Source organism: Gracilinanus agilis, chromosome 2 (assembly GCF_016433145.1).
Source record: "Gracilinanus agilis isolate LMUSP501 chromosome 2, AgileGrace, whole genome shotgun sequence".
NCBI lineage: Eukaryota > Metazoa > Chordata > Mammalia > Didelphimorphia > Didelphidae > Gracilinanus > Gracilinanus agilis.
The window spans coordinates 564,335,415-564,350,729 of NC_058131.1; the positions used below are offsets into that span (position 1 = coordinate 564,335,415).

At 36.8% G+C, this 15,315-nt stretch overlaps 1 protein-coding gene across 1 annotated transcript in view; it reads right to left on the minus strand.

The window, feature by feature from the left end:
• THSD4 (thrombospondin type 1 domain containing 4) overlaps positions 1-15,109 on the minus strand; it is a 378,692-nt gene extending 363,583 nt beyond the window's left edge. The window contains exon 1 of the mRNA XM_044665311.1: positions 15,038-15,109. Coding sequence (XP_044521246.1) covers positions 15,038-15,109 — 72 coding nt within the window. The remainder of the gene's footprint in view (positions 1-15,037) is intronic.
• Between the last annotated feature and the right edge of the window lie 206 nt (positions 15,110-15,315).

The window sequence follows — 15,315 nt, forward strand, 5'->3', positions numbered from 1 at the left end:
CTGCCCACCCTCAGAGGAAGGACTGCAGGAGAGGAAACATATAAGAAAGACAACTGCTTGAACGCATGGGTCAGGGTGGACATGATTGAGGGTGTGGACCCGAAACTACCACACCAATGCAACTACCAACAATTTGGAAATGGGTCTTGATCAAGGACACATGACAAAACTAGTGGAAATGTGCATCAGCCATGGGTGGGGGAATGCGGGGGGTGAAGGGGAAAGTAGGAGCATGAATCATGTAACCATGTTAAAAATGAATATTAATAAATGTTAAAAAAAAGAATAGTACTATTTCATTACATTAATAAGCCAAAATACATTCATATTCTATGAGCAATTGGCTTTTTATTTTGTTTCCAATTATTTAGAATTAAATTATTATTATTTAAAAAGTGCTGCTATAAATATTTTGTTTGTATAAAAGCTTTTTTAGCTTCATATAGACAAAATTATTGGTTTTATCTTCTGTAATTGCTTCTTTCACTTATTTGGCTACAAATACAATTCCTAACTATACCTGTGGGAGGTATTTGATGTACTTCTCTTCTAATATGTTTATAATATAATCCTTAATGCTAAAGATATGCATACATTTAGAACATATGAAGTGTTGGTCTAAGTCCAATTTCTTCTGGACTTGCTCTCTTGTTTTCCCAGCAGTTTTTATCAAAATTAGAGTTCTTTCCTAAGTAATTTACCTTTTCTGGTTTATTGAATATTGGGTTATTAAGTTACCTTGCTTCTACACTCCCTTGTGTGTTTCATGGATCTACCTCTCTATTTTTTAATCAATACCAGATGGCTTTGATGTCTGCTGTTTTATAATATAGACTGAGATCTGGAAGTACTATTTTCCCTTCATCTTGACCTGCTTAAAAATCCCCTTGATAATCTAAATATTTTTCCAAATGACTTTTTGTTATTATTTAATATAATTTAACAAAGTATTCACATCATAAGTTGATTGATATGGTATGCATACTGTAAATTAACTTTGTTTTTTCATCTTTATTAATACTGGTATGGTCTAGCCATGACCACTCAAATTCCTATGGCTATTCAAAGTTATTCTTTATTTCTTTAAGGACCAGCTTTTAGTTGAATTTATAGAAATATTTTGTGTTTAGATAGATTGATCTCTAGATATCTTATGTATTTTGCCCTTACTTGGAATGGGAATTTGTTTTCCTATTTTTACTTCTTATATTCTATTATTATATAGCAATATTATTGATTTTGAGGATTGTACAGCTTACAATTTTGCTGAAGATTTTGTTTCAATTAATATCTGTTTTTGATATTGGTATTTTCTAATTACATCATCACAGGTCATTAATGTAATAATTTTATATAACCTTGATGTATCCTCAGGCCTTTAATTTCTTTATCTGATTTTATGGCTACTACTTGGATATCTAGAACTATATCAAATAATTATGGGCAGAGTGGGTATCCTTGCTTTACTTATACATTTATTAAGAAAGATTCTAGTGATTCTCTGTTACCTATAATGCTTACTTTTGGTTGTAGTTAGATACTTTTTGTGATATTAAAAAAGATCTCTTCATGCCTAACCCTTGTAGGGTTTTTAGCATAAATGATTATGTACTCTGTCAAAGGATTTTTCTACAGTCTTTAATATAGTCATGCAGTCTGCAGTGTTTTTTAAAATATAAACAGTTATCTCAATTGTTTTCCTAATGTTGAATTAACCTCTCATCTCTGCTATAAATCCAACTTAGTCATGATGAATGATTTCTTAAATGAATCATTATAGTTTTTAGCAGGGTTAAAAATAATTTGATATTCATTAATAATACTGATTTATAGTTCTATTGTACTTTAAAATATTAATAGCTTTTTCTTGTGAATCAATCAGGACTGAGATTTTGGGGTTTTTTTTGATAGCTCTTTTATAGCTATTTGTATTTCCTTTTCTGAAGCTGAATTATTTAAGATTTATAGTTAGTATTCTCTTAATTTGTATAGCAAAACCAAAGAAGGATATATTTAGAAATTATGATGATGTAAAAAGATGTGAATCATTTAAAAAATATAATTGACAGGGGGAAGCTGGGTATCTCAGTGGATTGAGAACCAGGCCTAGAGACAGGAGGTCCTAGGTTCATATCTGGCCTCAGACACTTCCCAGCTGTGTGACCCTGAGCAAGTCACTTGACCCCCATTGCCTACCCTTACCACTCTTCTGCCTTGGAGCCAATACACAGTACTGACTCCAAGATGGAAGGTAAGGGTTTTAAAAAAATAAAATATATATATATATATACATATATATATATATATATCTGACAAATCAATCGATTTAGATCATCTTATATTCAATATTATGTTAGCCTGAGTTAAAAAAAAAGTTCCTTTTCCTTTTTTTCTATAAGCTTAGAAATAATGCTCAATCTGATATTTCAGAGAAAATTCCAAATTGGAAAACAAATAAAATTCTTATGTTCCCAGGGGAAATCCTGAGTGTGGACAAGAGTCAAAGAATATGATCATGAGATTGAACCCAATCCAAGTAAGCCTAAAGAGATGCTTTCCTATGGTTTGAGGGCATGGGTGACATTAAAATGAAGTTGTTTGAATATACACATATATGTGTGTGTGTGTGTGTGTATGTTTATATATATATATGTATAAAATTATGTAGTTTATTAGTTAATAATATAAAATAATAAATAGAAAATAAACCATTTGGGAACATTTTAAATTGAAAAAAGAACCATCTTGATGAGAAAGCAGCTAAAAATTCTGACATAAATGATAGCACATCTGTTATCAAATGGTGTCACATATAAAGGGCTATATCAAAGTGAGTGATGACAAATTTAAGAATGAAGACATAATTTTTTAAATTCTAAAGCCATGGAACAATCATTAAAAATTTAAAATCATCAAAAAAAAAAAAAGAGAAAAGAAAAAAAACACCTCAAGTACCCTCCTAATCATTGTGTGTGTGTGTGTGTGTGTGTGTGTGTGTGTGTGTGTGTGTGTGTATTTTACAGCCTTGGCAGAGAGTAAGGAGAGGAAGGGAAACAAAAATGTTCCAAGGGAATGAGAATGAATGGGACATAATGCTTATTTTCTTAAAATAAAGTTTACTCTTTAGAGATCTCAAATCATTGTATCAGTTTAAATTAAAATGAAATATTTTATTTGTAATCGAGTATACTCAAAAATGTTTGGCATGACAAATTTTAAAGTATAATTTGATTCAGAGAATCAGAGGATATATTTAGAGCTAGAAAGAACCTTAGAGGCCATTTATTTCACCACTTTATTTTAAATGTGAAGAAATCAAGGCCAAGAAAGATTAAATGAATTGCCCTACAGCACATAGATAGGTGGTAGAATTATAGAACCAATATTTGAATCCAGTTCTTCTAATTCTAAATCTGCTTCATTGAGTTGACATATTTATTAATTCAATTTACTTATAAAATGTTTTGTTAGTAATGGAACCATGGATTTCTGTACTAAGTAAATTACTTGCTGTTGTCACTTAGAAATGGCAATTAACAAAAAGTTATGTAGTTAATGCTTCTTGAATGAAATCTTCCTGCTACATCTAATTTTTTGCTAGACCAGGTTAAAAAAACAACAATAACAACAAGCCTCAAATGCCTACAAAGATATGACTAATGAACAGTATGAATTCTGTGTGGAAATGTTACTCTCTCTACTGTCATCCCAGTAACCTTTGTGCCTACTCTCAGGCCATGCTTCTTCAGTCAGTTTTTAGACACCATATTTGGTCCTGTCACTGACCCCCTGCTTTTGCCTATGTAGACTTCTTAATCTGGCTCCTCAGTTTCTAAACATGAATAAGAGAATTCATTTATTCATCTATTTATAAAAGATATTGAGCAAAGCATGCCCAAAGCTGACTTTCTTGCTTTAGGTCAAAGATGACTCAAAATCCAAGTGCTTGACAATTTGAGATGACAATGCAGTAGAGGTTTAAAAGGGACTGACTCCATTCTTAGTGTTCTTTTCCTTCTTGGCTATAGATCACCCTGGGACTATTGAGAGCTGTGTCCCAAGAGGAGTGGGAGAGGAACAGTAGTTGTGAATATGTGGCATCTAAAGCATATGTCCATTATTGATTTTTTAAAATGCAGAGCAAAAAATAAAGCACATGTCCTGACTAGACAAGCCTGAACACTCCTCTTTTGTATTTGTTTTATTTACTTATTTTTAACCTTAGGCAAATAAGTATCTCTCCTGAGGTGAACGTGCTCAGGACTAGAAGCAACCTTTTGAACTTGAGAGATCCACAGATCTTAGATCCTTTTGGTGAGAACTGACTGGTAGCAAGAGGAAGATCCCTAGCACCTATTCCTAGTGCCTTTGTAGATGACGACCACCCTCTGGGCCCATTGTATAATGTACTAGGAGTTTTTTGGACAGTATTGAACTGAAGTAAAATGTGGAATCCCTATTTGGTAGCCCCACAGATTGCTCTATGCTCTAATGAGGTTTAATTATAAACCTCCCAAGAGAGCCTAACTATAAGCCAATATGTTACTAAAGTCTTTTAGCAATTCTTTTGTGCTTATGGAAAGGAAAAATAATAAAATGCTATTCCATAATTGATTTATATTATACATTGTAACTTTCTGTTCTCTTCTTTTGGGAAGACTTAGTCAAGAACCAAAATATAAGCCTTAAATATTTTTTCTTTGAGGTAATATAATGAGGCAAAGAACATGAGAAAAAAAAGCAGGGTTAACTTCTCTTACTAAAAATCAACCTTCCCCAGTACTGACCCCAGTCCAGACTGGATGCCTGGGTGCCAAGCAAAAAACAGAAAGTGTAAATTTAGTGCCCGGCCCCAGGACTCAGCAATATAGCAGTGAATAATAGTTACACGTTCAACAAATTTTTTTTTTTATTAAATGCCTGCTAAGTATACGACACTGTACCAATCTCTGACGGGCAGGGGAAGGGAAAGATAGAAAAAGGAAGATAATCCAGTCCCTGATTTCAAAAAATCCCTCATCGATTCATAGCATCACTTAGAAGATAGACTTAAGTAATGGTGTTAGAACGACCTAGGTATAAACCTTGCCTTAGAGTAATACTTTTGTGACCTAAGGAAAGTCATAATATCTATGAGCTTCAGTTTCCTCAAAGTATCAATGTGAACGTAAAAGGAAATCATGTATTTAACTTGTCTTATATATCCTATAGGGCTTTCAGACATTTATTTTTGCTAAGATTCTTAAAATGAATCATTAGCCAGCAAATATAAAGACAAGATGGAGACAATGTTGTGATGCTGTAAGATTAAAATTAATATTCAATAACTCCAAGTATTATATTTTATGAGATTTATTAATAATCACTTGAAGTAGAAGAAATGGAAAGACAAGAGTAAAGACTGAGTAAAGAGCAGTTTATCCTGACAGTGTTTGTAGGAGAAGAGTGCCAGGAGGGATGTGGTTACAGCAACTTTTATCTCCAAAATGTAAGGACAAAAGTGGGGTTCTGGGAAATGGAGTCCTGGGGTACAAAGTTTTAATTACACAATGCAAAGGTTTTGTAAGGTGTTATAAAAGTGATATACTTAGAAAAATGCCGTGACTGCCTTCTTTGGCCAAATACCTGCAATGAATGATGGAATTCTGCAACATTTAAAAGTACCTTTTCTACTTCAACCACCAGTCTACTGCTAGTTTATCAAACATCTATTAGAAAACTGAAGGATAGAAGCTAGTGATGTGGAGAGCAAAGAGAAAAAAGGTCATTGAATTCCTTGGAATGAAGCAACATATGTTTGGCTCTTCCTGAAAAGGAAAATCCTGTGCCATTTGAGGGTGAAGATGATGCTTGTACTCTAAGGCATGATGTATAGGTGCCCTCAAATGAGAAATTCTTGAGTAAGGGTTATAGAAAGAGAAAAAATGGTAAAGGTAATAGGTGACTACTTCCCAAGGAGTATTAATATTGCTTTTGTGTTGTGTACTATGCTTTCACTCCTTCTACTTACTGGACAATCAAGAAGTCTGCTGTTTTTGTAGGTGCAAGTAATCACTGTATGAAAAAGAATTCACAATAATAATAAAATAATAAATGCTGCAGCATTTTAGTACTCTAATTAGTATAAAGCACTTTATATTTGTTATCTCAACAACTCTAGAAGGAGTTGCCAATCCTCTCTAAATATGAGAAAACTGATGATGAGAGAGGTTAAAGGACTAATCTAGGGTCACGCAATTAGTGTCTAAGGAGTTTTTAATCATTTACCAGCATACCTGTCAAGGAGATAAATTGATATTAGGTCTTCCTATTTCTAAGTCTAGCATCTTTAAATGGCCTTCCCAATGAGTTGCCACATTAGATGGCTATAAACCACTTGTTTTTGTGAGTGGGCACATATTATGCTGCCAGAATGAATCCAACAAGGTATCACTAAAGATTATAAAGTTTTTTTTTGGTCAAGAAACTAAAGGCTTTAAGGGCACAGGAGGCATTTATTTTGCTATTGCCCATTAAAGATAAGAACTTTTGTGAAGGAAAGGGAGATTTGGCAAGTGAACAGCTGGTTAAGAAGGTACTATCTGAGAAAAGGATTCAGATTTCTCTACAATAGTTTAAATTAAAAGAATGTGGGGCTGCTGGCTGGGGTAAAATGCCCCCAAAGTGTAAGAAAATACATAAATTAATGTCTTTAATCTTAGAAATCTGATCAGGAGGACTTTAAAAAAAGAAAGGAATATGGAGGAAACTGATTATTTAGGCACTATAAAAAATAGCTATATTGAGGAAAGAAGAATAGCAGCATAAGTTCCCAGTTTCCCAGGAAACAAAGTTCAAGAAGGAAGCCAATCTGTACAGGAATCAAAATAAGGTGAACTAGAGATTTTAGGTACCAGGAGCAATGGTCTGCCAGATCTTGATCCTACTGGTTCTGAGTCAATTTTTTTAATGAGCATTTGCATCTTAGAAATTGCTACCAATCATTCACCTACTACCTCAGTGAGTTTTTAATCATTTACCAGCACATCCCTATCAAGGAAATAAATTTGACCTCATAGGGCAACGGTCGGCAACCTTTTTGGCCATGAGAACCATAAACACCTACGGAAGGAGGAGGATGGAGGTGGAAGGTGCTGGAATATGGGGCTGGGGCTGAAGGGCCCACTGGGGCACATCCTGGGGCTCTGCCCCGACTGGCCAGTCAGGAGGTGGAGCCAGATATGGCTCTAGAGCCATACGTTGCTGACTCCTGTCATAGGTGATGACAATAAAATGTAGCTCTGCTATGGTTCTCAAAATGAATAATACAAATAAAATGGTGGAGAAGGAGATGGTGGCATATTAGAGGTGTATCCACATGAAGAAATCCAGAAAGTAGAGGTATTGAAAGCATAATACACAACACAAAAGCAAAATTGACATCAGAATATACCATAGACCACCTGGAAAAAATGAAGAACTAGATCAAGCATTTGGAAAACCCTTGATTTTAGGAGAATATATTTCAAAGTATTAAGGGAAAGGAAAAATAGGATCATTTGGATTGAAATTCATCGATCAGAATAGGAAATTTTTGAGGTTTAAACTTTGAAGACAAAAAGAGAAATAATTCTGGTTAGGAAGAAAAATAGTTTTCTAAAGAGATCACAGTGGGTTCACAAGAAACTCAATGTTCAACGTAGATTTGAATCATATACATAGACAAACAGAAGACTGGAATGAAGAAAAGTGATAAAGGATGACTATAAATGTACAGCATGGCCTTAAAGAATGATTTCAGGACTGCAGATGCTCATAGTGAGCTGAGACTGCAGAGGAAAACAGGATAACCATAACCAAAAGATATTTTTAAATATATCAGAGATGGATTAAGGAATTATGACACTTTAAAACAACTCACAAGATATTTTTTCTCAATTGTTTTGTTGTATTTGTATCCCTAATTCTTGACTCATAGTAAGCTCCTAATAAAAGCTTGTTGACTTGACAACACAGTGGGGTAGGTAGTGAAAGAATTATTTATCCTCATTTTACCTACCCTGAGACAGATGAAGTAACTTGCCTGAATCATCCAACAGTATGTTTTAGAGTCACAATTCAAACTCAGTCGTTTTTTCTTTCTGACACCAAACAGGATATTTTTCATTACACCATACTGCCTTTCCCAAAAAGACCCTAGAGATCACATCTAGGCAATCCCTTAAGGAAACTGAGGCCAAAGCAAAAGATAATTGCCTTTCCAGAATTCAACGAATACCTATTCTGTGTCTATTGTGATAAGAATTGAAAGTAGGGGAATAACATGATTCTGCAAATTAATATAAGTGTTAATATTAATATTAAAAATAATATAAGTACAGGGGTTATAAATATTAAGAGTGTTATGATCTCTGATATCCAAGAATTTACAGTTTAATAGGGGAGTTGGGAACGTACATAGATTCACAATACATTCAAACAAGATAAGGCTTTGCTTTGTGTAGCCTTGGACATATCAGTTCTTAATTTCTCTAATTTCTTCATCTTTAAAATTAAAGAGTTTGAGCAGCAATGCAATAATCCAGGACAATTCTGAAGGACATATGAGAAAGAACGCTATCCACATCCAGAGAAAGAACTGTGGGAGCAGAAGCACAGAAGAAAAACAACTGCTTGATCACATGGTTTAATGAGGATATGATTGGGGATGTAGACTATAAATGATCACTCTAGTGCAAATATTAATAATATGGAAATAGGTCTTGATCAATGACATATGTAAAATGCAGTGGAATTGCTAGTTGGCTATGGAAGGGGATGGGAGGAGAGGAGCGAAAGAACATGAATCATGTAACCATGGAAAAATATTCTAAATCAGTTAATAAAATATTTTTTCAAATAAAAAACATTGCAAAAAATTAGAGAGTTGGCTTAGGTCAGAAGTGTCAAAAAGTGGTAATATTTTGCTTGGGCTACTTTTGGAAGGGAAGGATTTCAAGAAGTAGAGTCCATTGTCCTCTTAAGGAAGGTTTTAGGAAAATTAATTTGGTGAAAATGTGTCAGAGAGACTGAAGATACGGAAACAATTTAAGGAATTATTCCAATAATTCAGAGCTTAAACTAGGATGGTGGCAATGATAATTAGGGGAATGGACATAGGATTATAGGATCATAGATACAGAGCTGAGAGAGTCTTTATTTTTAAAACCCTTACCTTCTGTCTTAGTATGAATTCTAAGAGAAGGACAAAGCTGGTTAATTCAGATTAAATGACTTGCCTAGTGTCATACAGTTAAGAAGTGTCTGAGATCAGATTTGAATCTAGGACCTCCTGACTCCAGATTTGGCGCTCTATCCATCTTCCCAACTTGCTGCCCTTGGAAGGATCTTTAAAAGTGGTTAAGGGACTACTTCCTCACACAAATAAGAAAACTGAATTGCAGAGCTGTTAAGTGACTTGTCTCATGCCATAGTGAGTGGCATAGCTGGATTCAGACACGTCTCCCTGGCTTCCAAATCTAGCACTCTTTCAGTGGACTAGATTGCCTCCTCTATTAATGGATTACATATGTGAAGAATGTATGCAATAGATATTGTTAAAGAAGAACCAGCAGGATATGGTGACTGACCGGACCTTGCATTCTAAGGAAAAAGAATAATCAAAAGATGACTGAGATTATAAGCCTGGACAACTAGGAAGATAATGACACCATTAGCAGAAAAAATGAAGTCAGGTAGAATAACTGATTTGTATTCAGAAAATAATTAACTTAGTAACATAAATGTTACATTTGAAGTGCTGGAGAAATACCTCAGTGATAACATATATGATCCAATAAAGACATGAGATCAGGTTGATGATAGAGATTTGACAGTCCTTCCCATAAAGTAGAGTTGGATTTGCTTGACCAGATGAACTCCACAAGAAAGAAAGTATATTGAGTCAGGAGCTGAGGTCAGAAACTGTGGAATGTTCACATTTAGTGCATGGATGAATGATGAGAAGAGAGTAAAGGAATGAGAACTGAAGCGATGAAAAAGTTAGTAGAGGAAGTAGTGCTATGGAAGTTGAGCTAAGCTAAGGGGGATTAAGGAGTGACCAGTTTGGAAAGGAAGATTGTAGGAGCACTGCTAGGTGGCTCAGTGGATAGGGAGCCAGACCTGGAGATGGGAGGTCCTGGGTTCAAATCTGACATTATGCATGTCTTAGGTGTGTGATTCTGTGCAAGTCACTTAACTTCCTAGCCCTTACCACTCTTCTGCATTAGAACTGATATCAATTCTAAGATAGAAGGCAAGGGTTTAAAAAAAAAGGAGGAAAGAAGATGGTGGTGATGGACCAATTGTTTGAGAAGTTAGGTAGTGAAATAAAGGTGAAAAAAATAATAGCTAGAGGAGATGGAAGGATCAGGGGAAGGTTCCAACTATATATGTTTGTAGGCAACAACAAATAATAATGTTGTCAGATGATGATGGCAGCTAGCATTTATGTGATGATATAAAGTAAGCAAAATGCTTCACATATTTTAACTCATTTCGTACTTACAACAATCTTGTGAGGTAGGCACTATTATCATGCCTATTTTATAGGTGAAGAAACTGAGGCTTACAGTGGTCAAGTGACTTGCCTAGAGGCACACGAAGAAAGATATTGCTACAAGGAGGAATGACCAAAGGTGGTAGAGAAAGAAGGAGATCATAAGAGAACAACATTGTGGGGGGAAAAAAGTAGACTTGTTTAGTACAGAGTTATAACTTTGAATCAAGTATTGCTTTTAAAATGTTAGCTTCATGACAGAATCCAGATTTCTGGAAGGGCCCTAGCCCAGCATTTTCATTTGCCCCCCTGCAAAACAAAAGATCTGTCCAAGGTCACATAGCTAGCAAGTGGCAACTGGGATTTGAATCCAGAACCAGAGCTTTTTCTACTTCACCATATTGAGTGACAGACTGTTTCAAGCTTGAACTCCGGGAAAGCTTGCTCCCTATTTAGACCAACAAGGAAGAACATGGTAGAGTAGCAAAAATGGTGTCTGGAGTTTAAGGACACAAGCCCAAATTCTGTTTTGTAAAGTTAAGGCTAAATGACCTGTGATGTCCCCTTACAGCTCTAAATCTATGACTATCATTTTAAGTTATTACACTCTTCTACCACCTAGTGATAACATGCTAAACTCACAAGGCTCTATATATCTTAGAAGTAAAGGAAAAATACAAATCAATCTCTGAAGTCCTGATGCTACAAAATAAAGCCAGACGGCAATATCAGATTTCTATCAGCTGATGACAGCCTGGTAGAAACCACCAGGGAAACATAGGTGTTCAGAGAAAAGAGAAATCAATAAGGACCAGAATAGTAAAAGAAAAAAAGCTTGGTAGAGGTGAAATTTGAGCCAGGTCTCCAAGAATATATAGGATTTGGATAGGCAAAGAGGATGACATTACGAGAGGGGGGAATAATAGCCACAGAACCAGGAATGAGTTCGGTTTAGTAAGGAGGCAAGACTAGCCAGAGTGGAAGATGCGTGTAGGGGTGCAGTATGGGGTACAGAAAAGAAGAATGTCGTTGCCCTCTGCTTAGTTAACTATCCCAACATTCAGGGCTAATGAGGGGCTGTTAGTCCTCTGGAAACATGAGGGTAGTTGGCAGTGTCAGCAGGGGGCTCCATGGCAAAATTCACTTGTCAGCCTACTGAATTGTTCAAGACTCACAAAAGAGGAAAATTCCAATGAAAGAACAAGAATTATGGGGAATTGTTTAGCTAGCAAGATGGCATGTAAGCAGTATGATGGAGGGGAAAAATGAATCCCCTAGTCTAGAAACACACACACACACACACACACACACACACACACACAACTCCATCTCTCTTACCCTTCTAGCTCTGGCTTCTTTAAACCGGCTACATGCAAAGCCATTCTTTTTGGAAAGACAAAGTATTTCATTTAACACTTGGAGGTTTTTCATTCCTCAACACATAAGACTCCACTTTACCAAACCATCTGAGAGGGAGGGCAAGACCACAAACCAACCAGAGGAAAGAATACTTCTATCCTCTTGCTGCTCCCCTACAAAGAAAAAGCGGCTTCTGGTACTCTCCTGGCACAGACAACCTCAAATTCTCTGCATTGTTTTACTTCCTCTGGGATCCTCAGAGAGAGACCAAACTTTACAGGTCTTTGCTGCTGTTACCCTCCTGCTAAGGGCTACATTCTGAATGCTTTAAATCCCTGCCACATGACTTAGCTTCCCCTGAAACACAGAAGGTGAAAGGATGAAAGAATGAATTCTTCACTGTAGATCTACCCAAGCCTTAGCAAATCAAAACCATGTTTTTGGAAGGCAGGCGTTAAAGTCACCAGTGCCCATTTATGCCAGAGAAGGGACTCCAAATACAGTTTCAGATTTATGATGTCAACTTCCTTTCTCTGTAACCAAAGCTTTTATGTTCCTTATCGTCACCTGCCCCTTTCCAATTTCTCCCATCTAAGAGGACATCAAATGTTTAGCAAGTGACTCAGGAACAGCCACCAATGACATACCAGTCTATTCCCAACACTCTGCCATGATTTTAAGAAGCCAAATACCACAGAGGGGAAAAGAAAGAAACTCTAAGATGGAAAGATAGAACCATCAGTTTGGGGAGGATTGATCCTCCTCTTCATTTGACTCATGTGTTTTTGTTAACATCCAAAGAGAAGATAATTAAAACCTATAAGAAAACCAGCTGGCAGTGGGACAGGGGTGGGGGGGGGTGGTTAGTCTTGGTGACTTCGGGACTACGCCACATGTTTATGGGTAAATTTTGTAACCAACACAGCAATAAAAGGGGGGAGGGCGGTTCTTATAAATAAATGCCACATTCTTCAAAGCACCACATAAACTACATTCTTTTTCAAAGGGGGCCTCACTCTTACTCTCCTTCCTCATCATTTCATTTTTACCAAAGAAGAAAAAATTCTAATTGTACAATTTCCCAGCAAAGCTGTATTTACAGAGCCAAAGATTTACAGCAAGTAGATGCATACACACACACAGACACACATACGCACATACATACAAACATGCAATACAATGATCTCTTAGCAAAAGAGAAACAAAGAACCAGCCACCTTTTTTTTTTTTTTAAATTTCCTGTTTTCTCTATCAGGTCTCACAATTAACTGCGTATAATTTGATTTGAAAGACAGATCCCTCTCCCTTTTTTAGTAGAGTATGTACATCATCAAAAATTGGGAGATTCACTTATAATCCCCCTTTCATTTTTCATCTGCCTTGCTGATTATAAAGTTTAACAGATCAGCACTGGTCGAAATATATGACATATGGTTTGCAGCACACAAGTGGTAAAACATACATTCCAGTATGGATTTCCAATGCAGCCAGTTGTTTTCAGGTAAGTCCAGAGCCTGTCCCCATTCTCTCTGCTAATAAGGGTAATTGGCACACTATAGCATTGTTGCTGCTCGGTGATTTGCTCTTTATGGGGGTCTCCCTAGACCATATGTGCATGCAGCCGTGATAGAAATATTTTCCATATGAGCTCTCTAGCATGCTTAAGTGCTTCAGCCTGAGTTAAGGGAGCTCATTTGTCATTTGCTTTGCACAGTGAAAAAATCAACAGGGAAGTTTAAAACTCTGGCTACAAGGAGAGGGCAACGAACAGCTTTCAGCTACTCAGATCACTAACCCATTCAAACCCACCAAACCTCGATTCAGGACTTTAATTTCTTCCAAAGACACAGAAACTGTTGTCTAGAGAGCAGAGGGCTCCACGAACTAATAACCCAAAACAACCGCCGGTTAATATGAGAGGTTCCCTCTTCGGTGCCTAGAAGCCACATGGAGGTTGTGAGTCTGAGTAATGACACACCCTAAACCACAGCTGACTCGGAGGGATTTTCACTTCCACTTCTCTGTTAGCAGGGAAAGTAATTACACTGGGCTTCCCAAAGCTGCTCAAACCTCTGACAAGCCTCCCCAAAAGGGCTAGGAAGCCTCAGTATCGTCCTTCAAGAAGTGGACTTTTCACTTAGGTTTCTGATACTCATCTTATTTACTGCACCACGGTAAAGAAATTCTGGATAACTGCTCTTTCTGTCCTATTGCGTGAAGAATGACTCTCCCAGACTTCTGTGGGTAGAAAGTCAAAGAAGAATCCGAGGTGTCTTGGGGAATGTGGTAGAGACTTAGCCACAGGTGAAGAGTGGGGAGAACACACTTCAGTGTGTCTTGCTGCCTAGCTCTTGAAGCATTTCCCCCTAAATCCTCTTTCCCAATATTTTAAAATCAGTTATGGCACCCAGTTACAACACTGGGCAAAATCTCTTCTTAGCAAACAAATTGGAATGGCCATCATGAAGACAGATTTTTTTTTTTTAAATTTCCAGAGACATCCCATAAACAAGCTAACATCCTATATTCCTGCTGGCACACTCCGGTCTGGACCTCATGCACACTCAAGCTCCTAATGTATGATCCTGTCACACTGCTGTCACTCTTCAAACTTAGGGCAGAAAGGTGACTAAACACATTTTCCAAGAACAATGAAACCACAAAGCCAAGAAGAAAAGGGGAGGTAGAGGAGAGGATGGCGAGCAATTTAAGAAATGCAAAAGCAGGTGAAAAAAAAAGTTACTTCTGCATCCTAGACATTTCTTTCTACAAATGCACACATGGAAAACAATACTCAAACCTATCTAGAATCAGGTATGCCCTTTTTCTTTTGCTATTAGTATGAGGAGAAATGTGCATGCCAGAGAACTCTCGCACATAGAAAGAACATGTGGGTGCTCAGGATGGCAATATTTAAAAAGTTGTGGGTTTTTTCCAATTGTTAGATTGACTTTAGATCCTATTGGGTTTTTTTTCTTTTAAGAAAGAAGAAGGGAGGGGAGACTGAATCTAGAAGACAGGAAGGCGATTGTAAAAATTAAAGACAGAACGTTACCCATCGTCCAACAGAAAAACTGTTCCCTGATCCCTCTTGGTAGATAGAAGAGGAAACATAATACTGACAAGAATATAACTTTTGACAAGATATTTTACTTGGCTTACCTCTCCCTCAGGTCTTGCTAACACTGCTGTTTGAACGTAGAACAATGTTAATATCAGGTAGCTGACAAACATTATTACCCAAAGTTAGAGCTACCCTAGAGGAGAAATCCTTCTGCCAAGTCCTAACAGCTAGCAGATGCACTTGTGTCTCAGGATCCCAGCCCTGGAGTTCTGCTACACAGGCACCATGCGCTCTCCCTCTCCTCTCTCTCTCTCTCTCTCTCTCTCTCTCTCTCTCTCTCTCTCTCTCTCTCTCTCTCTCTCTCTCTCTCTCTTTA